Here is a 25,429-nt window from a genome sequence, read left to right on the forward strand (position 1 = left end):
TATATATATATATATATATAGTAATATAGTATAGTAGTATAAGTATAGTAATATAGGGAGGACACTGACCTGGACAGCGTTGTACATACGTTTGCTAAATATATATTTTTTTTTATTTTGTTTTACAATAAATTATGTTGGAAAATGTGTATGCATACAACCAAGGATTGTTTTGCCAATTTATTTAATGTTTGGCTAAGAAATAACTAATTATAACATAAAAAAGTCCTGTAAACGTCTGAGTTTTCATTCATAATTTTCATTTCATTTTATTCTTAAAAGGTCTTAAATTTGACTTTGTGACACCAGTTGGAACCCTGTTTGTTTTGTGGCTAGTATTCGTGTAATAAGCAGAATAAAGTACATCCAGGACGGTTGTTTTCTCAGAATAAACCCTTCAGTCTCACACAACAGTGCTGTGCTTCACATTGTGCTGCTGATAAACCTGTCAGGCTTCATTCTGTGATAACAGGGTGTCCGTGAAGTCTAAAATGTCTTAAACTGACTGAAGTACTGTCTCGTAGGTCTTAAATAATTTTAAACAAGTCTTAATTTCCTTTTGTTTGTGTAATCACCATCAATACATCCCCCCCCAAAAAAAACAGACAAAAGAACAGTCAGTTTATATATGTAAATAAGTGTCTACAACTAGTGTCTGCTTGCTTTAAGAACTGTAAGACCTGCCTGACACTGATGTAAAGTATGTGGCTAAATAATAACTGATTAGAATTAGTGTTTTGATGGGGCATATTTTTCTACTGGGTCATTAAAATATTTAGCGTTTAGCCCTTTATAAGTCTTTGTGGTCCTTAAAAGGTCTTAAATTTGACTTTGTGACACCAGTAGGAACCCTGTTTGTTTTGTGGCTAGTGTCAGTGTAATAAGCAGGATAATGCACATCCAGGATGTGGTCTTTGTGGTCTTTGAAAGGTCTCAAATTTGACTTGACAGAATAACAAACTCCTGTATCTGCTTTATCTCTAATATATTAAATCCCACACAGCACATGTGTAATCTGAGATCTGTTCTTCTCCTGCAGCTCTCAGTGAGGGTCGTGTGGTGAAGGTGCCGGTCGGTCCTCTGGTCCATGTTGAGGGTCAGCCCGTCTCCATCCGCTGTGACGTCTCCAACTACGAGGGGCCGCGAGATCAGGATTTTGAGTGGTATCTGATGATGGCTGACAAAATGCTGCCGCTGGTCTCCACCTTTGACGGATTATTCACCGACTCGTCTATGAAGGATCGGGTCAACAGTCGGGACATCAGTTTCGTGAAGCTGAGCGACTCTTCGGTGGAGCTGAAGTTCAAGAGCGTTCGGGCCACAGATAGCGGTGTGTATCGCTGCAGCACGCCCAGCACCGACTCCGTCATCAGCGGGAACTACTACGCAGACGTGGAGCTCAAAGGTCAGTCCACAATGTAATAGTTAATTAAACCCTACAGATAAAAACAGCTTAAATCAGCCTAGGCTGGTTGGCTGGTTTTAGCTGGTCGACCAGCCTGGTTTTAAAGGGGTTTTGGCCATTTCCAGGCTGGTTTCCAGTCATTTCCAGCCTGGTCTTAGCTAGTCAAGCTGGGAGACGACCAGTTAAAACCAGCTTGACCAGCCTAGCCAGGCTGGGAACCCAGCCATGTCCAGCTTAAACCAGACTGGTCAAGCTGGATTTAGCTGGTCATTTTTCAGCCTGACCAGCTAAGACCAGGCTGGAAATGACTGGAAACCCCTCTAAAACCAGGCTGGTCGACCAGCTAAAACTAGCCTACCAGCCTAGGCTGGTTTAAGCTGGATTATTCAGCAGTGAAGTGTTGTTAATTCTGTTCAATTAGTTTAATTTTCTCTCATTAAAAACACTACAAAAAATACTGATAAGAGACCGATAAGTGGTATCGATTAAAGTAGTGATACCGTAAAAACATTAGCGATAGCCATCCCTACTGCTGTCCAAACAGCTCACAAACCTTGATTTTGCACCAAAGGTGTCCTTGAATGAAAATTTTTTGTTTGTTTTGTAAATCAGCTAATTTTACAGCTCCTCAAGAGATAAACAGTACAGTTTTATAATTTTTTTCATCGATTCAACTGATCTCTGCCTTTGGCAGGAGCACTTTTAGCTTAGCTTAGCATAATCAGTAAATTAGACCATTAGCATCTTGCTTAAAAATGTTGTTTGTATAATTTTCCTCTTTAAAGCTGGACTCTTCTGTAGCTGCATTCTGTACTAATAAGTACTAATTCTGGCAAGGATATTATGCAAATCCTGAAAATAGCACCTAGGCTGCGTTCCAATCCACTTTTAGACACACACACTGGCATATCTGATCTCTCCGAGATGTGTGTGATGATCTAGTAGGCTTTATAGAGTTAAACAGGCTTGCGGTCTAAAAGTAAGGTGATGTTCTGCAAGACTTGAAGCGCGACAGAAGCACAAAGACGGATTTGTTCTGCAGGCGAGAGTGAAAGTGTGTTTGGCTTTTCAGGAGTGTGTGCTGATTTGATCTACGCTGGAGACGAGCAGAAGGAACAAAACAGAGAAAATATAACATGAAAACATCTGCTAATTGTGATCAGGAGTTTTGCTTATGTGTTTGATTGGTTACTTTAGGAAATGAGATGCTAATTATGTTATTAAAGCTTTATTTAAATGATTTAATTGCTTGAAGACAATAACAAAAAATGTCTATCAAAACATGAAACTTTCAAAAGAGACGCAATATTTCATTCACTATATTTTAACTAGAATCATTGCTTTCTTTATGTTTATCTAAAAATAAAGAAATAATTCAAATTAAAATAACTAAGATAAATAATACAGCAAAATACCACACTATTATAACTCATACATGTTTGAAAAGGAACAGGAACAGAAGCGCTTATTTAATCCTTCCCCTTCTCCACTTCACATGAATTATAAATAACAATACATGACAATAAGTAATAAAACAATCAATAGCAATGAGTTATAATCTACAACAATACCCATCAAATGAAAACCAATATTCTGTGACCTCATTATCATTTAATTTTCTAACCAAATAAACTGCAGGAACACCAATCAAACCTGTTCTTCCTCCATTTACATTCCTGAGCTCCAGATCTAATCTGTTGCACACTCCACTCACAGACATACAAACACTTCTTAATGTTGTACGAACATGAGGAAGAGGAAGTTACACTCTTTCCTACAACTATATCTATTTTCTGCATTATTAAATCATTTATGAACAAAAGCAGGAGGTAACTCGGTTCCTGGAGGGCCGCAGCTCTGCACAGTTTAGTTCCAACTTTAATTAAGCACACCTGATCAAACTGATTGAGTCCTTCAGGTTTGTTTGAAACCTACAGGGAAGTGTGTTGGAGCAGGGTTGAAACTAAACTGCGCAGAGCTGCAGCCCTCCAGGAACTGAGTTTGACATGCCTGCTGTAAACAGTCTGACAGGCAACAACGAGCCGTAATGGTGGCTACACTGCATTCTCTATTGAAACGCGGCATAAACCTCTCATATCTTCATCTGTTTCAAGCTACAAATATTAGGATCACATACAGTTCAAGTCAGAATTTTTAGCCCCCCTTTGATTTTTTTGGTTTGTTTTTCTTTGAACAAACTCCCGAGGACACGCTGGGTAGATCTTCAAAGGGAACAGTGTACTGTATAACCTCATTCACATCACCCTGCCTACGCTGTTTCACTATCCTACCAATGAAATGAAAACATGATATGAGGAACTGCCTATTTTCATTTTGATATTAGCAACTTAACACACACTAAAATGTTGAGGCGTCGTGTAGCTGCATATTCATATGACCGCCATCTTCATGCATATTTATAAGAAAACAGAGCCTATAACAGAACTGCCTCCTTTCATTTTCATTGAAAATACGAAACTCGAATATCAGTTTAATAATCAATAATGGCCATTAATACAGTATAACATACAATAAGTTTATGCAATATAGGAAATAAAGGCAAACAATCAGTCAAATGTGCGGAATCAGTGTCCGCGGATACATTAATATATTAATCAGCCAAAACATGTTACCTGAGAACAAGAAATATATACAAAAAGCCAAGGTCAGGGAATATGTGGTTAGATATAGACAACAAGATTAATTAAATATCACATTTATCAAATATAGTGAGATTAGATCCAGCTGGAGATCCTCGGTGAACAGTCCGACATGCACAAGCTCTCGTATGGGTAGATGTGCTCAAAGCACTCTGCAGCGCATGCCAGAGTGTGTGTGTGTGTGGTCACGTGATGTGTGTTTTAGCAGTGTAATTTAGATGCAGAGTTGTTCAGAAACTCTGCACTGAAAAAATAAATCTGTTAAATTTAAGGTAAAAAACTGTAGTTGTACAGTACAATACGGTACAAAATAGTACAAACCGTTAAAGTAATTTCTAATTTTTACAGTAAACTACCGTATTTCATTAATTTATAGAGGTAATACGTCTGTATTTTGAATGACCAACATCTACACATCTTTTGTTACACAGTTAGACAGGTAAACACAGTCATATGCAGGTGGTGATGAGGAAGATGCATAATGACCCAACCCTCATCATAATCAACTTTTCCCACAAGCAGAAATGTGTATCAGTGTGTAGAAGGTGCTCAGTGTCCTTCACACAGCTACTAAACACCAGTATGGTAACACACATACAATTAAAGTCATGAAATAAACAATGTCTATCAACATTAGTTCTAACATAAATCTCTAATGCAGTGTTTCCCAACCCTGTTCCTGAAGGCACACCAACAGTCCACATTTTCAACCTCTCCCTAATCAAACACACCTGAATCATCTTATAACATCAGAAGAGACTCCAACACCTGAAATGAATGGGTCAGATAATGGAGACATCCCAAATATGTACTGTTGGTGTGCCTCCAGGAACAGGGTTGGGAAACGCTGCTCTAATGTACATCACTGATGGGGAAACAACTAAAAAGATGCATAGTAATGTCAGCAAGAGCATAAAAAGTGATGTGCCATGCAGGGAATTCTGGGAAAGGCAAGTTATTCGCTGTATATATTAAGGAAACACACTGTTAACCAGGTTACGGGTTTGTACTGTAGCATTTTTACTGTTTTTTACTGTTAAATCACAGCCATTTTATACAGTGTGGGTGAAACGCTAGTGTGGATGTGGATCGTTTTCATCCTAAAACACTGTTTTAAAACTAAAACGTTCTAGTGTAAATGGGGCCTAATTGCACAACAATTATGTGGTTTTTAGCTCAAAAAGGGAGAAATCTCTCAGCCCATGAGTTGGCGATCAATGAGAGATCATTTGCCCACCTGGGGGGTTCCACTAATGCTGTGATGTCATGTGAAAACGATCAATTTCTTGCTTTATTCATGTTTATTGCAACATTTACCTATTTAGGGGTGGTAAAGCTGTGTGTCCTCTGTTGTGTGCAGTGATCGGGGACAGTCTGAAAGTGTCTCCGCTGATCCCCAAGGCAGCGGTGTCTGCAGGAGAGTCAGTGGAGCTCCAGTGCAACACAACCCGCGGCTTCACCGAGCACACCTTCCTCTCCGTCAGCTGGTCTGTCCGGAGAGCCAATAACAGCGGTGTTCTGGAGCAGATCCTCACCTTCGGTCCTGATGACAAGATCCAGACTGGCAGCAACTACACGCAGCGGTATGTGGACGGAGGCCTGCTGCTGGACCTGCGGGGAGGGGGCTTCTACGGGCTGGTGCTGAAAGCGGCGACGCCAGCTGACCGCGGGAAGTACGTGTGTACGGCGCAGGAGTGGGTGAGGCAAGGCCACACCTGGAGGAAAATCCTGGAGAGATCTGAAGATATGGGGAAGGTGGAGGTCACTGCCACAGGTCAGACATACAGAGCATTATCACCTTAGTAATCATTAAAGCTGCAGAGAGACTATTCTGACACCCAGAGCACCGTCTGTTGTTAAACACTAGGCTAGAACACCGTCTGCTGCTAGAAACTAGACTAAATCTACTACTAATCTAACTTAATGTGTAAACAGTTGAGTGTATTTCAATGGTATAACATACCCTTAGTAAAGTTGCTTCGTAACAATAGTTATAGTGAACGCTGCTACACACATACGCTTGACTTGAATTGTAGTCCAGTACACACTTAGACAGCTGTCTGACTGACAAAACACAACCTAAATATCAACCCCAAGCCTTTCAAAAGCCTTTATATGTGGACTGTATCTAGATTTTGTGCAGTACGCGTTCACCGTCTGGCACTGAGAGTAGTTTGGTTGTCTGGTTTCCAGAAACCTTTAGCTCTTTTAATTTATGCTGGGATTTGTAAGAGAAATTATAGCCTGTAGACAGCAGACGGGAGACAATGGTGCTGGGTTATTATGAAGCATTATGAACGATGATGAAGGGATTTCAGACTGTGACCTTTTGATGGTGTTTTAATAAAAGCGCTGCTGCTTTCATAAGGATCTCGCTTTACTTCATCTCGTCTCGCTGTGGAGCTGTAAAGAGACCCGAGGGCTGCTGATTCTGCCAGAGAGTCATTCAGAGTCTCAGGATTCACTGTGTGTCTCTGCAGAAGCAGAATGTGCAGGTTATTTGGCATCGTTCTTTGAGTAAATTAATTAATTTTGTATGTGTGTGTGTGTGTGTGTGTGTGAGTTTCTGTGTGTATGAGTGTGTGTTATGTTTAAGTGTCTATTTGTGTGTCTCGTTGTGTGTAATTGTCAGCTTTTGCCGAATGTTTGATTCATGATCATCTTCGATTATTCCTTTATGTAGAGAACAATGATCAATGCTGTTTCACAATACTGTATTACTGTTTTCTTTAGTGCGGTAGCCTTAGTGAAGAAACTTCTTAATAAAATCATAATTATTCATATCTTCTGTAATGTTTCTGCAGTGTGATGTATTAAGTTCAAGTTCATTTATTTATAAAGCACGTTTAAAAACAGCCACAAGACTGACCAAAGTGCTTTACGTAAGATTAATAAGAGTGATATTAAGTAAAAAGAAATAAAACCAAGAGAAATAGCAGGTATATATATTTAGAAAGAAAGCAACATAATAAGTAATAAGAAATTGTATAATATGTTGACCTTTGCTGCCAGAAAACATATTTTACTTAATTAGATTAGGGATAAATCTCCATCACTTAAAGTTTGGCACAAGATAATTTTTGAGTTAACTCCCCGGGAACATCTTACCCATGTTTGGACTCCATATTTGGATTATTTGGAACCTTTTCTTCGCCCTATCATGCTAAAAGGAATATTGTAACCATATTGATATCTGAAAAATAATCAATGTTATTATCCTTATTTCTGATCAGTTTAATGTGGGGTATTCCCGTTTTATATGTAATCTGAGATTATTATTTTTAGCTTGTTATTTTTCTTTGTGTATCTTTTGACAATGTTTTATTATGTCTGTATTGTTATGAAAATTTTATAAATATAATTAAATAAAAATAAAAGAAAGACAGCGATAGACAGTACTAATCATGTAGGATTAGTAGGCTGAACTGTGCTGTGTTCAGTGTCAGTAATGTCTGTGCAGAGTTCAGTGTGTCTGTCAATCATTGATCAGTGTTTTCATGTGAAGGAGAAGGATTTACCTTAGTGATTATTAAAGCAGAGCAGGAGAAACTAAACTCGCTTTCACTTTAGTTTAAAGGGCACCTATTTGACCACTTTAACAAGATTTAGGATCATGTCCCCAATATGTGTGTAAAGTTTCAGCTCAAAACACCCATCAGATTATTTCAGATTAACATCGGGGTTTTCTGCTTTGAACACTGGAGCTGTTTGTGTTGCCTGTGTCTTTAATGCTCCCACGTGCTTGTCAGAGTGTGCCTCAGTGTCCGCCTCGGCTGCGCCAGATAAACAGCACAGTGACAGACATGAAGGAAGCAGATCTCACATAACGTCCGTGAGAAATACTACAGTGAGAACTTTCCCAATGATTATTTGATGGATTTGTTGTGGAGTTAATTCAAGCCTTTCTGCAACGATGAGTCACACACAATGTTGTTACAAAGTTCACACGCACAAATAACATAGCGGTCACACACACACACACACACACACACACACACAGTGCGTGTTTAACTTTGCACTGTTTTTGCATGCAAATATGACTGGCTACACATTAATATCCACTGCTGTATGGATATCTGTTATGTTAATGTACAAAATAATCCTGATTTAACGTCCACAAACAGGGTTTGAAGCGTCGTCTTTTATAATTGTACTCATTCGCAGCTGTGCTGATGAAGTAAAGATGGTAAAATCGCAGTAATTAAACGCGTGTTAAACTCATTCTTGATCACATTTGATGATGATTGATGACCACAGAGCGCTGAACAGATCTTTTAATCCCAGTTACCGATTTCCAACATTCTTCAACCTGACGAAGAAAGTCTAACATGTTTAGAACCGCTTGATAGTGAGTAAACGTTTATTTTATTAGTGCACTGCCTCTTTAAGAGTCTCTCGATTGCGTGTTTCCACATCTCTCCTCTTGTGCTGCGTGTGTGTGTGTGTGTGTTTTCCTCGTGTTTGCCGCTGGTGATAGAATCATGTCAAGGATTTGTGTGCAACATGCAGCTCTGTTTTTGAAGTCTTCTCCCTCAACGTTAAATGTTAATCAGTGCTTTGCATATTCTAACTGTGCTGTGGGTTTGGGGAGTTTCTGTGTAGCAGGATATTCAAATCTTTTTCCTCCTGTACACTAATGACGGTCCTTTTCCTAACACTCAACAATAAGAGTGTATTTGTTAACATTATTTAATCATTAGTTAACATGCACTAACTATACATCAGCAGTGTTTCTTAATGATAATGCATAGCTCAGTGTATGTTAGTTTACAGTAAGTGCCTTTTCTATGCTAGTTTAATGGTTGCTAATATAGTTTTGGTGGTGTACTGCAGCTTGTTTACATCCTTGTTGTTCAATGATCTCTGTAAACTTACAGTGAACCTACTCTGCTTTGATTGGTCAGATGTTTAGCTCAGTCTGTTGTGATTGGTTGAAATCAAGGTGTCACTTTTACTGTATATATTCAAGTGTTCGCTCTCATCCCTAGCAAGTGTTCTTGATTTGATGTGGATTTTCTGTTTGGGGTATATCATGCGTTTATTAATCTTAACATTGACATCTGCACTGCATGACAGTTCATGTCTGACAGCATAACGAGGACACTTTGTCAGATAGAGGTTTTGAGTAAGAACTTGAATTATTTTTTAACATTAGCGATATTTCCATCCACCGTCGTGAATTACAGTTATGCTCAAAAATTCTAATATTGCATAAAACATTTGTGAATAAAGCACTGTTTTCATAACCGTGGCACCTCAGCAGTGTTTCTTAATGACAATTAATTGCTCATTGTAGCTTAGTTTACAGTAAGTGCCCTTATTATGCTATTTTCACACTGATAGTGTTAGTCCTGTTTTGAGTCTGTTGCTATGGTGACAGGCATTTGTAGCTCCGCCTTCTTTTAAAAAAAGCACAGCTTCATTTGAATTTAAAGTGACAGTCACCAAAACGCCACGGTTAGCATTCATTCATTATTCATAGCAGTGTTCTAATCCTATGAGAAGACCCTGCTTTTTAATTATTCATGATAGCACGTGCTTTCTGTCTATGGTGCATTCCGATGATACACCACAGGCACGCAGTATTTAGCCATTCATGAAGGCTTGTATGTGTTTGCTTCCATGATTACCAGAGTTTGTTGCGTGGCTTTCTCCATGATGCCGTCAGGGCCGATACAGCAAAGCTGTTTGTGTGCAGCAAGCATTTTTGTCGGGAGAGCTGTACGAGAATTGGAGAATGGCGGACTTTGTCTTTTATCAGTTGAGTTTGTTACCATTCAGACGGTCGTTGCTAGATCGGATATGTTTGCAGCTGGAAGTTAATGAGAATTATTTCTATTATTTATTAAATTTCCTATTTATTGTATTTTATTAACGTCTACCCCCACCCTAACCCTAAACCCCACTGTCAGAGTAATGTAAAAATATGAATTATTGTTATACAGTGTCATTAAAAAATGCTGCTTTATTAATGTGTCGCACTTCAGGCTGGCCGCATATCCGATCTAGACTTTACCCATTCAGACACATTGCCTATATCTGCTGCTGTGTTCACACATGTTTAAAATCCTCCAGATTACCAGCAGGGTTAATGGCTGGAATAGACATGGCAGGAGACCTGCCGTACTGCTGTCCACTGTGTCTGCATTTAGACCAGGAGAGAAGTCGTCCTCATTTATAGTGTTTAAACACGATTATCTTTATGATGATAAAACTAATTGTCTTTATATATTATGAATAGCCTATCGTAGATGTCATTCATTCATTCATTTTCTTTTTGGTTCAGTTCCTTTATTGATCTGGGGTCGCCACAGCGGAATGAACCGCCAACTTATCCAGCATATGCAACCCATCTCTGGGAAACACCCATACACACTCATGCAATATGGGCAATTTAGCCTTCCCAATTCATCTGTACCACATGTGTTTGGACTGTGGGGGAAACCGGAGCACCCGGAGGAAACCCACGCCAAAATCCTGAGGTAGATTTGAACTGAATGAGGGGGGTTTCATGGGTTTAATGAAAGAATTGTAGATTTTGTTCACTTGGGTTCAGAGATTTTACATTAGAGAACTGTCGCGGTGTGTTTCTGACTGTACAAACAGGTGTTTCTTCTCTAAGCACACAACAGCTGAGTGCATTCAGGATTGAGTGTTCAGGATTGAGCTGATCTGAGGTCAGATACGCAGCGGCTCAACAATGACAGCTGAAGACTGAGGAATGTGTCCTTCCCCTCATACCAAAGAGAACACAGTCCCTTACTCATTACCTCTGCGGACACCGAGAGCGGCTGATAAACTTAAAATAATCAGTCTTCCTCATTCTGCTTCACCCTTGTGTGCTGTTGGATTGTTTTCATTCGCTCTTGGCTGATTTTGAGGCTTAATTTGGCCACAGCATTCTCTGTGTTTCAGCAAATGTGATGGTTTTTGCTGACAAATCTTATTTGGACACACAGTTTGGGAAAAATGCTTTGAAAATGTTCAAGAATTCAACAATACACTCTTTGCAGATTTACTCCCCTTCACAGTGGCTTCTCCGACCGCACTTAACTTCATTTCTCTGCCCCATATTTGCTCTAGTTTATCAGGATAATTTAGTTCTCTTTCATTTCCCATTGCATGCAAACTCTTTACTCTGTTTACATAATTTATTCACGAATGTTTTATGCCAGATAGGCATCTTTGGATGGAACCAGCTACTCTGTATGTGTGTGATTTGTTCAATTCAGTACAAGTTTATTTGAACAGCGCTGTTCACAATTATTATTGTTTCGAAGCAGCTTTTCAAAAGGTGCACGTTATTGCATTACAATCAAATTTGGAAACGCTAATGTTATTAGTTACCATAACATTATTAGTCACTAATAAATTTAATTAACTAGTTACAGCTTTTAACAGTTAAAGTCATTATATATAGACATAGTTACCCTGCAGTCCTTTAATATATAGGTGGCTCTTGAACAGTAGAAATTAATGTCAATGCAAGGGTAATTATAGTTAACGAAAACAAATGAAAATTTAAATTAAATCTAAAATGATTCTCGTTAACTGAAATAAAAATAAAAACGAGAGTTAAGAAAAACTAGAGCTAACTGAAACTGTATTGTGTACATAAGCTAACTAAAGTTATAGCAAAAACCTCCTTCATTTTTGTCTTTGCAAATGTATTTAATACGTAACAAGCTTACTGTATGGCTTTTTTTTAGAAGTAAATCTATTTACTTCGCGCTGCTCGGTGTTTGACCCGTACGGCACCTCAGAGTCTGCAATCCTGCTGTCATTGGTCAGATAAAGCCGGTTCTCCTCCAGTCTTCCTCGCTGTTGCTTCCACGACAAAAACAATAAGTGGACATGACAGCAGCACGGTGACAGCTTTAAATACAGAGGCTTAAATCTATTACTTTAACACGTTTGTGCCCAATAATGGGTTTTATTTCTGTATTAGTGATCAGGATTGCGAACAAATCTTTTTAACCAGATCTTCTAAGAGAACCAATTGAACTAGTTCACCAAATCAAACAGAATAATTTCAAATGATTCGCGTCTCCAGTAAGTGCTTATTTACAAACTATTTACTTTTTAACATGCCTAATACCCCCTCTGACTCTAAATAAAACAATATATACTGTTATTCAGTTATTAGAACAGTAAAGTTACACTGAGATCAGATTTGAGAAGCGGTGAATCGCTAATACTGCACATGCATGATTCTGTAAACCGAACACAAACCGTACATGACAGCCTGCTGTGACTGAACTACACTTGATTAACTGCAGTGCGGCTAAACTGAGGGCTTAAATGAGAGGATCTGCTGAAAAAACGCAAGTTTATTTGAGAACAGACAATCATAATGGAATTTAAATAAGTGAATCATGCTTCAGTTGGGTTGCACAACGTAGTTGTAAGAAACTTTTCAGATCATGGTGATGTTTTAATTGACTGAAATTATGATTGCTGACTGCATCATTTTGGTAGATTAAGTCCAAACATGGGAGGATCGTCACCAAACATCTGGTTCGCATTAAAGATCTGAACTTCCCATCACTACTGTGTATATAACCTCAGAAGCAGCCTTGCACACTGATTTTACTCAAGGCTGCTGTCTTCTGGGATGTTGTATTTGAAGTTGAATAGGGGTAGATGGTAGTGGTAGATGAGAGTGGTCATGTGTCCTTTGAATACATGTTTCAAAAAAATGTATGGTTGAGTTTTTAGAATTTAGAAAATAAAACTAATAAAAACTAAACTAAAACTAAGCAATTTCAAAATATTTAAAATAATAAAAACTAGTAAATCAGTCTCTAAATCTAATTAAAGACTGAATTTGAAAACAAAAAGTCAAAATGAAATAAAAATGTATGAAAAATCCCAAACTATTATGTGTCGTTGCGAAAATGAGTTACTGACAATATAAGTGCCTGGTGCATTAAGACAGGAGGAGTGTGTCCTACAGGTGGTTTGTCAAATCCACTCACCTGCATGGAGCTCACTCACACATCATATACTGAAAAGATCGGTCTTTAATTTAGTTTTGAACTGAGAGAGTGTGTCTGAGCCTTGAACATTATCAGGAAGGCAATTTCAGAGTTAAGGAGCCATATATGAGAAGGCTCGACCTCCTTTAGTGGACTGTACTTTTCTGTACTAGAGTCCCTGAGTTTTGAAATCTTAATGAATAGTGTTTGTTCCTCAGATCTGCAGTATACTGTGAGTCTGGCTGTCTCTGAGTCCTCAGATCTGATGTGTTTGTGTGTGTTTGTTCCTCAGATCTGCAGTATACGTTGAGTCTGGCTGTGTCTGTGAGTCCTCAGTCCGCCGGTGAGCCCACAGAGCTGCGCTGTCAGGTTCAGCAGCTCCTTTACCTGCAGAATGGGCGTCTGGGTGTCTCCTGGGTTTACTCCACCCGCAGCGCAGCAGCGGAGGTGCAGGCGGAGGTCATGGTGGCGTCGCTGGACCAGCAGGGTGCTCTTACCGCAGGAGCGCAGTATCAGCAGAGGCTGGACCGCGGAGACATCGCTCTGACCAGAACACCAGACAACACCTTCATCCTGCGGATCCTGCAGATCGCAGATGCTGACATGGGCTGGTACTCCTGCAGGGTCACTGCCTGGACACCAGACCGGAAGGGCGGATGGACAATCTCCAAAGAGGTGCAGTCCAGTCCTGTGGCCGTTCAGTGGACACCCAAGAGTACGTACATCTGATGCTTTTATCAGTCAAACATTGAGTGCATTTACATGGACACCAATACTTTGATTATAATACAATTAAGAGAATACTCTGATTAAGAGTCCACCGTTTGATGACCTTAATCTGACTAAAGTCATGATTGTAGTAAACAGAAATGGAATTAAGACGTGGACTATTCCAGTTTTAGTGGCATTATTGAAGTGCAGTGCAGACATGGAAACACCTGAATTACCATCAGGGCCGGAGCAAGCTGAAATGCCACTCTAGGCAAAGGACGATCATGCCGCCCTCAACCCGAAAGTGAACCGAGGGACCGAGGGGGGACGGGTGTCGCGGAAGACTGAGGTGGTCGCGGATATGATGGAGTGGAGAGGGAGGTGTCGCGGACGCCGCCCTCTCTATTCTGCTGCCCTAGGCGCGGATATAAATGCTGAGGACGCGGGTGGTGAGGGAGGTGTCCCAGACTCCGCCCTCTCTATTCTGCCGCCCTAGGCAGCCGCCTAGGTCGCCTCTATGGATCTATGTTCTCTATGTAGAACTTTTCTGCACGTTTTGCAACAGGAGTGTACACGGTCTTGCAATAAAATCGCAATAACTGCCTACTACTACCGGCGAGATACTGAAGTGCACATCCAATAGACACTACACTATCCCATAATACCACACTAGAGAATTCATGAATGAGAGTGAAGTGAACCAACTAGGCCACATGATCGTGTCAAACGGTGGATGTAGTACATCCCAATTCCATTCATACTCTCATTCATACTATGCAGAACAGGGGTCATCAATCTCAGTACTGGAGGGCCGGTGTCCCAGTAGGGTTTAGCTCCAACTTGCCTCAATACACCTGCCTGGATGTTTCAAGTATGCAAAGTAAGCGTTGGAGCTAAAATCTGCAGGACACCAGTCCTCCAGGAACAAGTTTGGTGACCCCTGATGTAGAACATACTTTACTAATGGTCGTGTAGTAAATTCAAACGTAGGACCTTTTCTTAGCTGTAGCCAATTTCAGACACAGCCCATAAGTCTTCAGTGTTTCCACAAACAGTTTGATGATGCTGTATTTGTGTGTGTTCTCCAGCACCAGGTTTGTCAGTCGCAGCCCACCGTGTGAGGGAAGCATCCAGCGCTGGATCCACCTTTGAGATGACCTGTCAGGTGAGCGGACAGAATCTGCAGGACTCCAGCTACTCGGTGTTGATTCGCTTTGAGGAGTCTGGCGCCGGGGGCAAATCCCGGAAAGTGCTGTCTCTGAGCCCGGACTCAGTCCTGCAGCTGGAGGAGTGGAGCGAGCCCGGACGCATCGACAGCGTGGTTCTGGAGAAGAGCGGGGCCACAGAGTACCGCTTTCGACTGTACGGAGCACAGGTCAGCGACAGAGGGTTTTACTGCTGTGACGTCACCGCCTGGACACGACACCAGAGCCAGGACTGGACCAAAATCATCAGCGCAGAGTCCAGCAAGATCCAGATCGACTTTGTGCACACAGGTATCGTAAGCAGTGCGCTTTAAAAGATTCACTCACTGTAAAGACATTAATTTCTGTCTATCTTCTGTCGAATGCTATCTCTTAGTACTGTTAGAAACTAGCCTAGAGCGCCGTCTGCTGTTAAACACAAGGCTAGAGCGCCGTCTGCTGTTAAACACTAGCCTAGAGCGCCGTCTGCTGTTAAACACTAGCCTAGAGCGCCGTCTGCTGTTAAACACTAGCCTAGAGCGCCGTCTGCTGTTAAACACTAGCCTAGAGCGCCGTCTGCTGTTAAACACTAGCCTAGAGCGCCGTCTGCTGTTAAACACTAGCCTAGAGCGCCGTCTGCTGTTAAACACTAGCCTAGAGCGCCGTCTGCTGTTAAACACTAGCCTAGAGCGCCGTCTGCTGTTAAACACTAGCCTAGAGCGCCGTCTGCTGTTAAACACTAGGCTAGAGCGCCGTCTGCTGTTAAACACTAGTCTAGAGCGCCGTCTGCTGTTAAACACTAGTCTAGAGCGCCGTCTGCTGTTAAACACTAGTCTAGAGCGCCGTCTGCTGTTAAACCCCTAGCCTAGAGCGCCGTCTGCTGTTAAACACTAGCCTAGAGCGCCGTCTGCTGTTAAACCCTAGCCTAGAGCGCCGTCTGCTGTTAAACACTAGCCTAGAGCGCCGTCTGCTGTTAAACACTAGGCTAGAGCGCCGTCTGGTGTTAAACACTAGCCTAGAGCGCCTTCTGCTGTTAAACACTAGCCTAGAGCGCCGTCTGCTGTTAAACACTAGTCTAGAGTGCCGTCTGCTGTTAAACACTAGCCTAGAGCGCCGTCTGCTGTTAAACACAAGGCTAGAGCGCCGTCTGCTGTTAAACACTAGCCTAGAGCGCCGTCTGCTGTTAAACACTAGGCTAGAGCGCCGTCTGCTGTTAAACACTAGGCTAGAGCGCCGTCTGCTGTTAAACACTAGGCTAGAGCGCCGTCTGCTGTTAAACACTAGGCTAGAGCGCCGTCTGCTGTTAAACACTAGCCTAGAGCGCCGTCTGCTGTTAAACACTAGGCTAGAGCGCCGTCTGCTGTTAAACACTAGTCTAGAGTGCCGTCTGCTGTTAAACACTAGGCTAGAGCGCCATCTGCTGTTAAACACTAGGCTAGAGTGCCGTCTGCTGTTAAACACTAGGCTAGAGCGCCGTCTGCTGTTAAACACTAGTCTAGAGCGCCGTCTGCTGTTAAACACTAGGCTAGAGCGCCGTCTGCTGTTAAACACTAGGCTAGAGCGCCGTCTGCTGTTAAACACTAGCCTAGAGCGCCGTCTGCCGTTAAACACTAGTCTAGAGCGCCATCTGCTGTTAAACACTAGTCTAGAGCGCCGTCTGCTGTTAAACACTAGGCTAGAGCTCCGTCTGCCGTTAAACACTAGCCTAGAGCGCCGTCTGCTGTTAAACACTAGCCTAGAGCGCCGTCTGCTGTTAAACACTAGGCTAGAGCGCCGTCTGCTGTTAAACACTAGGCTAGAGCGCCGTCTGCTGTTAAACACTAGGCTAGAGCGCCGTCTGCTGTTAAACACTAGCCTAGAGCGCCGTCTGCCGTTAAACACTAGTCTAGAGCGCCATCTGCTGTTAAACACTAGTCTAGAGCGCCGTCTGCTGTTAAACACTAGGCTAGAGCTCCGTCTGCCGTTAAACACTAGCCTAGAGCGCCGTCTGCTGTTAAACACTAGCCTAGAGCGCCGTCTGCCGTTAAACACTAGTCTAGAGCGCCATCTGCTGTTAAACACTAGTCTAGAGCGCCGTCTGCTGTTAAACACTAGGCTAGAGCTCCGTCTGCCGTTAAACACTAGCCTAGAGAACGTTTCTGGATCAATATAGAATCGTGTTCTCAGATATTGTTTCGCTACAGCTCTATTGAGTGTCCAAATCGCAGCTTCAAAGAACTCTAAATGCTCCCAGACGATGAATGAAGCTCTTATTTAGCAGAAAAATAAATGACGGTTGGTTTGATTAATGAAGTAATCCTGAGACCCTGAGAAGAGTGTTTGTGAGTGTGTGTTCAGCGCTGAGCTCATGTTAACCTCTCACACACACACTCTGCTTCTGGATGACTGGATCTCTGTAGTTCCTCCCTCAGGCCAGATTCATGCTGTCCGCTGAGAAGCGCTCTTTTCTTCGTCTTTTACTCGCAGCGTTTTTAACTTCACACACTCGCTCACAGTCTGGAAGCTGCTCCAAATGCAGATTAAAAATGTACTCTTCACAATAAAGAGTCTTTTAATATAGCATCGAATGACTCCTGATCTAAATATGTCTGGCAAGAGTTTTGATGCATCTTTTAAAATAAATATAGTACTTTAAATGAATTTTTTTGGTGCTCAGAATAAAAAATATACAAAAACAGCAAAATGTAAAGCTTTATTATACTTTTATGATTTATATATTTTCATTTAATATTTAATTTGTATTGCTATCATTATTTTGACTTCTATATCAGCTCCACTGAACTGTTTTCTGAAATTACTTTTCAGGAATTTCAGTATAGTCCAAATTAGACGCTTGCAATGGTTTTTTTGTGGTCAAGACGTTTAAATGATTTAAATAATGTAGATTTATGTGAATGTAGAATGATGTTCAGTAATTGTGGCATTACTTGTGAACATATTACAATTAATGTTTAACAGAAAAGCATTAAACCAAAATAAGTCAAAGATAAAACTCTGAATTCATGGTGATTGAGCTGGAATTGCTGAAATGCTGCTTGTTTAATTCAGTCCTGAAGAATTAATTAATAATTCAGGTTAATTAAAAATGCCCCATGACGTGTGTGTGTGCGCTTTCTGCATGATTACATGCGCATAATATAATCATCATGAAATTGTCAAACTTTTGAACTGGGTTAAGTGCTGTTTCTGTGGCACATTTGAGTCATTTTTGAGGTGAACTTTTGGTCAGAAGCTGCTGGAAGAAAGCAGAAGACGGAGCGATCTTCACCAGTCTCTCTCTCTCTCTCTCTCTCTCTCTCTCTCTCTCTCTCTCTCTCTCTCTCTCTCTCTCTCTCTCTCTCTCTCTCTCCATCATGGCAGAGTGGGAGTACATTAGAGAAGTTTAGAGGATGTCTTTTTTTTTTGCAATTTTCTTTTGTTGTTGGTTTGGAATCACTGTGATGGATGCTGTATAATCAGCATACATCACAGTGAGCATAACAAGAACATAGATGTAATCAAATATAGGACTACAGTGAACAATTGAATGACTGAGTGAATGAATGAATGAACGAATGATTGAAAGAATGATTAAATTAATGTAAGATTGAATTAATTCATGAATGAACGAACAAACAAATTAATTAATGGTTGAACGAACAATATATTGAATGAAAGATGGATGAACACATGATTGAGCAAATGAATGAATTAATGATTGAACTAATAAATGAATGAACGTACGACTGAACAAATAATTGAATGACTGAACGAACAAATTAACAAATGAATGAGTGAATGAACGAACAAACAATCGAACAAAAGAATGAATGAATGAATGAATGAATGAATGAATGAATGAATGAATGAACGAACGAATAAAAAATTGCATGTTGGACCAAGGTGGCTCAGTGATCAGCTCTGTGGCCTCACAGTAAGAAGGTTGCTAGTTCGAGTCCTGGCTGGTCAGTTGGTGTTTCTGTGTGGAGTTTGCATGTTCTCCCCGTGTTGGTGCTCTGGTTTCCCCCACAGTCCAAACACATGCGCTATAGGGGAACTGATTAACTAAACTGGCCATAGTGTATAAGTGTGTGTGTTAACGAGTGTGAATAGGTGTTTCCCAGTACTGGGTGGCAGCTGGAAGGGCATCCGCTGTGTAAAACATATGCTGGAATAGTTGTCGGTTCATTCCGCTGTGGTGACCCCTGATTAATAAGGGACCAAGCTGAAGGAAAATGTTAAAGAATGTTAGACCAAAGACTAAATAAGCTAAATAAATATATATAAAACAATATACACCACAGTAGACTATATGTATTAAATGCTATTTGAGGATAATATAAACCCTACAATAATGACATCAAATAAATATAATCTAATATAAACAATTGAATTGACCCAGCGGAGCAGTGCTGAGAATGTCTGCATCAGTTAAAGAGGAGTCAATAATAACCCAAACAGGCAACCTTTAATGTTAAAGATGAGAGGCGGGACTCACAATTAAAGACCCACCCCCTACTTAATATTCAGGATCAGTTGGAAATGCTTCATCACACTGATATAAAACTCTGCAGCAGCTTCCAGTTCACACAGACTGTAAATGTTTAGAAATAAGTCTAACAGCACTTTAAAGACTGTATGTTTCCCCCCTTCACAGGTCCAGTTTTCAACATATCCATTCACTCAGATGCAAATGATGTTTCACTGGGAGACACAGTCCAGATGAAGTGCTCCGTCTCCATCCTGAACGCCTCTCCAAACACCGGCAAGTGCTGACTTCAGTCCCGCTAGGGATTTTATGTGGAATAATCAAACCGCATGTATTGAACTCTTAAGTAGAACTGAAAAAATAATTACTAGCAACTCCCCACATTAAAAAATAATATTATTATAGTAAATATTGTAGTTTTTTACTGTAGTAAAGTGTTATACTGTATATATTATAGTATTTACAACAGCATACTGTAGTGATCTGTGTAATTAGTGCACTTTAACAGTGCTTTGTCTTCCAGATATCCTTTAGGGTTACTGTATGTTTATCTTTGCCTCATCACAGCACAGGTCTATATGATGTGGTGTATATATATCTCTAGTTTCAGTGAGATTCATCCTCAAGTCTCACATTCATCTGAAGCATTGATGCAAACCGGGAGCAGAGTCCTAAAAGTAGCCCAGTGCTTTCTGAGGAGCTTGCATTATTTAGGCGTTTTGTTTGAGTGTGTTTGTCTTGATCCGCTCTGCTTGTTTCAGCATGTTTTATTATCAGCGTCTGTGCTGAACTTCTTGATGAAGGCTCGTGTGTTCTGTTTGTTCATATTGCTGTCTTCAGATGAGGTGTTGATGGGTGTGGATTATTATTTTGCGGTTCTTCTAAACTGCTGTAATTCCTCCGTTTAGTGACGATTGCCTGGACTTTGTGCCCTGAGTCACGTCCGGCGTTTTGATGTTCCCTTCTCTAATACTGAACGCTCAGTTTGCTGAAGAGGGAGATCCAGCTGTTTCTATACATATTGATCGATTATGGGAAAAATAATAATCACTATTGCTTTGGTAAATAATAGGGCTGCACACATAGGTGGAGGGTGAACAAACTCCAGGGTAAGGCTAAGATATGCGCTGCCTTTTAATGCATTTAAAAAGATTTGCGACCGACCAAGGAGAGGTTTTAACATAAGCACCGCCTGTCAACAAACGTCTATTATATTCAACACGCACATTAAATTATTTTATTAAACTCTCCCACTGATCTACACACCGGTCAGAAGTTTGGGGTCAGTTTATTTATTTTTTTTATTATTATTACTTTTATTTAAAAATCTTATTAATCTTAAAAATCTTATTATTCTGTTCATCAAGACGGCATTTATTAAATATTAAAAATTTGTCAAATTTATTTATTAAATATTTATTTATTACTTACTGTGTGCAGTTTCAACTGAAATTATTACTCCTTGTTGCTTTTATTACTATTACCAGTAATAACTTTATTACTCTTAATAAGAGCGATTTCTGAAGGATCGTGTGACTCTGAAGACAGAAGTAATGAAGCTGAAAATTCATCATCTGGGACGCAGCCCTCACTATTCTGCCACCCCAGGCGGACGCCTAGGTCGCCTCTGGATGCGCCGGCCCCGAGAATATGAAATCATTCTCTTTTTCACGAGGCCAATCGAAAACCGAACTTGTAATGCAATAAATATTTGACCTTTAAAATGTAAAACTCCAAACGATTGCCTAAACAAGATTCCTCCACTATAGGCTAGAGCAGTGTTTCCCAACCCTGTCCCTGGAGGCACACCAACAGTACATATTTTGAATGTCTCCCTTATCTGACCCATTCACTTCAGGTGTTGGAGTCTCTTCTAATGTTCTGATGAGTTGATTCAGGTGTGTTTGATTAGGGAGAGGTTGAAAATGTGGACTGTTGGTGTGCCTTCAGGAACAGGGTTGGGAAACACTGGGCTAGACTACGTTACAATAAACTACCAATTTAATGCTGAAAACAAGTTAACCCAGAATAATATTTTATTATACCTCTCTCATATCACTCATTTGTTGTTTTATTACTTATGACTATTATTTATTACTTATGACTATTACCTATTGACCAGCAAAACAAAATAGTCCGCTGGCCAGCACTTTTGGTTTGGTTTTCAGAGCAGCTGTGAACTCCAGTAATAAACAGCGCTCATCAGTGTAACATGCGAGGTTAGACAGTTCCATTTCTGTGCGGAGGGGGACTTTAAATTTGATTGACAAACTTACAATAGCTAAAGTGCTGTGTTAATCATCCACATTAAATTACATTCATATTACGCCTTACACCCGTTACATGTTTTCAATGCATTTTTTTTCTTTGCTGCTATCTCGGTGGTCTCTGGCCAGGGGGAGGCTAAGCCTTCCTCAGCCTTACACACGCTCTGCCTATGACTGCACAGTATATTGTTTTAGCATCAATTAAATCACAATGTGTGAATTCGCAATAGCCACAGCGCAGGGCGTGCAGCGTGAAGTCAGGATTAAAGTTGACCAGGTCCAACAGTTCAGAACACGTGAGAATTTCATTTCAGTTTAACCATAATTAAGTCAAAGTTTATCAATTGCATGTGTTTTTAAACATTTTAAGTGAGTTTAAAGCGTTTGGGCTCAAGGATTTATTACATTTATAGCTTTAACAAAGATTAATTGGGTTTAGTCGTTTACACAGTGAAGATAATGACCCTGTTTTGGATTGCATTTCTTAACTCTTAATGTCACTAGTTAACACACTCAATGCATTTTTTTTGAACACATCCCATAATTTCTAAAACATCAGCTTCTACCAAATGGTAGATATGTCAATTTATGGTAAAAGTACCGGAATTAATACAAATACTATGAAAAATCTGAAAATATAAAGTGTAAGACTAATTTACTTATAAAATATTCAAAATAAAACATTTTTAACGCTAAATCATCTTTATTTGTTGAAGTACGCCATAAGATAGTTCAGATTCTCATTGATCATGCTTTCTTGCTTTTATTTTACAATAAAACCCAAATCAAGTGTAGTAGTGCAGCAGGATTATGTTAGTTTGATTTGTTTATTATCAGACTACGCTGTGTGTGTAAACCCGGATTAAAACAGCCACTCTTTAAATGACTTTAACAGTCCTTATTTATAACAGTACAAACATGGTGAACCGTTCGGTAGAGCGGCAGTCAAAGGGATGTGCAGCGTTATTGTAGATTGTACACATTGTTGACTCTTTTATTTCTGTACCTGTGTACTGTTAGACTCCTACATCTGTATATTTGCTCTACATTATTCATCTCTGCTTGTAATTTGTTAATATTTGATGAACTCCCCTACAAAATCATCCCAGTCAATCTAAATTTATTAAGTCCTCTTGTGAAAAATTGCAGTGTAAATTGCAGAAAACTTAAATATAGTAATGAGCGTTTCCACCAATATCCTGCAGCCCTAGTCAGTATTGTATTTGCTAGTATTTTAAATAATTATGAGTGGGTCATATGACCTGTCTGTCTGTCTCTTTCTGTTTCCTATTACATCGGCACATTTCAGAGATCAGAACATTTCACAATTCTCAGAACCACAGCAGAATGGATCTATAAACAAAGTAAGAAACAAAAAGTGCTGATAATAAACATATAATAATGATAAAATGTGCTTTAGGCAAACCTGTTTGAGTTTCTTCTGTTGAACACAAAGGAAGATATTTAGAAAAATGATGAAACCTTTCACTTCTATTGTTGAAAAAACAAATACTACGGAAGTGACTGGTTACAAATTTTCAGCATTCTTCAAAATATCTTCTTTTGTGCTCAACAGGGGGATTAAAACTCACGTGAGGGAGAGTAAATGATGAGGTCAGTGTTATGTTTGTGCGAGCTGTCTCTTTAAGACGCGGTGTACAAGTGTGGTGTTACTGTATGTTTGCTCCAGGAGATGCGGAGAGCTGTTCTGGAGTCAGCGGTTTAATGTTGAGTAACAGCAAACACTGCAGGGACACACAGACACACGCGTCACAGATGCATGTTCACACAATGCTCACACTTAAACACACACAAACCAGAGGTGTTTTATTTCTGCTGCTTTTATTCTCGTTCAGAAGAGGCTTGTTTCCCCCTGAGGGAGCAGAGTTTTCTATGTGTCGTGTGTTTCTGTAAAACTGATCCTCAGGGAGTCTCTTCATTTACAGTACTTGCACAAACCCTAACATATCACATATATTCAATTCATCTTTATTTCTATAGCGCTTTTACAATGTAGATTGTGCCAAAGCAGCTTCACATAGAGGTTGTAGTAAACAAATTGTAGAAACTGTGTCAGATAGGATTGTGCGATTTGGGGAAAATATCTAAGAAGAAGAAGAAGAATCGGTTTTATTGCCAAATGTGCTTCACACACACAAGGAATTTGTTTTGGCTACAGAAGCTTCCAGTGTACATAAAGTGACAAGTGACAACACAAAATAATCTGAAAAAATAAAATAATAATAATAAAAAATGATGAACATTAAACAGATGCGGTTAGTGAAGAAACCTGGATGTTGAGTTGTATGTACAGATTGTTATAAATATACAGGTTACAAGGTGCTGTGTACAAGTGCGAATGTAGAAAGTATTGCATTATATATTGTTAAAAGGTGCTGTGTACAAGTGCGTATGAGAAAGTATTGCACATATTTATTGCACAGTAGGGGAATATTTAACTGTTCATAAGGTAGACAGCCTGAGGAAAGAAACTTTTCCTGTGTCTGGCTGTTTTTGTGCTCGGTGCTCTGAAGCGCCGACCAGACGGTAACAGTTCGAACAGGTAGTGTGCTGGGTGTGAGGCGTCCAGAGTGATTTTGCGAGCCCTTTTACTAATCTAATTGCTTTTAATAATCTAATTTACTAATCTAATTACTAACTTATCTAATTGCTGATTAAATTTTTTTGACAGATATTTCGATTTTATTTGCGGTTTAATTTTGTAGTCAAGCCTCAGCTTAATAATCTGTATCATAGCTTCTTACTGCTAAAATGCAGTGAGTGTTAGTTAAAGGAACTGAAAAGATATCAACTTAAACATTTAAATATTTTATATTTTATAATATTAAATATTATAAATTTTTAAATATTCAGAAATGAAACACTAATTTTTCTCTAGAGCAAACCGTAAACACAAATAAAATGGCCGCACCGTTCTGTAAACAAGCTGAACTCAAATTAGGGAGATAGTGGAGCTTATTATACAAACAAAACAATAATAATTATAAAACTACAGAACACTCAGTAAACTAATGAGGCTGATAAGAGCCTTTCTGGAGCTTATATTGTCTAAAACAAAATAATGAACACAGACGCCACACAAAATATCATGATGTTAGAGCTGTGGTACTCCAAAATGGCTAAAACAGGTGCGAGACGGAAGTGTATATGTCCTATTCTGCATTTAAATGCAGTTTTTAATTCCCTCTTTGGTTTAAAAGGCAGCGTGTCTTTACCGAGGTAGTGCGTTATGGCATTTGTTATCTCCTGGGTAGGGTTGCACCAGCTGTTCGTAAGTTCTTTCTTAAACTGGAAGGTAAAGTCCACACTAGGGGCTTTGTAACTACTAGCTAGTTTGTAACTAAGTTTGTTAACAAGTTCCTCAAGCCGTAGTTAGTATGTCGTAAGCTCTCCGTAAAGTCATGCAGATGCGAATCGTTAAACCGCTTTAAAATTCTGCAACTAATGCATCTATATAGAACTGTCCTATGAAAATCCATTGACGAATGATATATTTATTTAGTATTTTTTATTGTATATATATATATATATTCGAGTCCTGATCGGGAGGTAACGTCTGATTCCGATCGAGTCTGAAACCGCGTGATTGGGCCCGATCACGTGATCGGATCTGGACATCCCTAATTAAAATTTCAATAACTTCTGCATATTTAGAACAAGAACCATGTGATTTTCTGACATATTAAGAGCATAATTTGAATCTGCAAATAATTATTTTTATAATAATTCTCATTA

The 25,429-nt window shown here is 39.8% G+C and overlaps 1 protein-coding gene across 1 annotated transcript in view; it reads left to right on the forward strand.

Annotated features, from left to right (window-relative positions):
- ptgfrna (prostaglandin F2 receptor inhibitor a) overlaps window positions 1-25,429 on the forward strand; it is a 42,963-nt gene that overhangs the window by 6,626 nt on the left and 10,908 nt on the right. The window contains exons 2-6 of the mRNA XM_056464661.1: window positions 1,040-1,405; window positions 5,426-5,839; window positions 13,336-13,758; window positions 14,843-15,250; window positions 19,575-19,682. Coding sequence (XP_056320636.1) covers window positions 1,040-1,405; window positions 5,426-5,839; window positions 13,336-13,758; window positions 14,843-15,250; window positions 19,575-19,682 — 1,719 coding nt within the window. The remainder of the gene's footprint in view (window positions 1-1,039; window positions 1,406-5,425; window positions 5,840-13,335; window positions 13,759-14,842; window positions 15,251-19,574; window positions 19,683-25,429) is intronic.

This window comes from Danio aesculapii, chromosome 9, assembly GCF_903798145.1.
Source record: "Danio aesculapii chromosome 9, fDanAes4.1, whole genome shotgun sequence".
NCBI classification, from domain to species: Eukaryota; Metazoa; Chordata; class Actinopteri; order Cypriniformes; family Danionidae; genus Danio; species Danio aesculapii.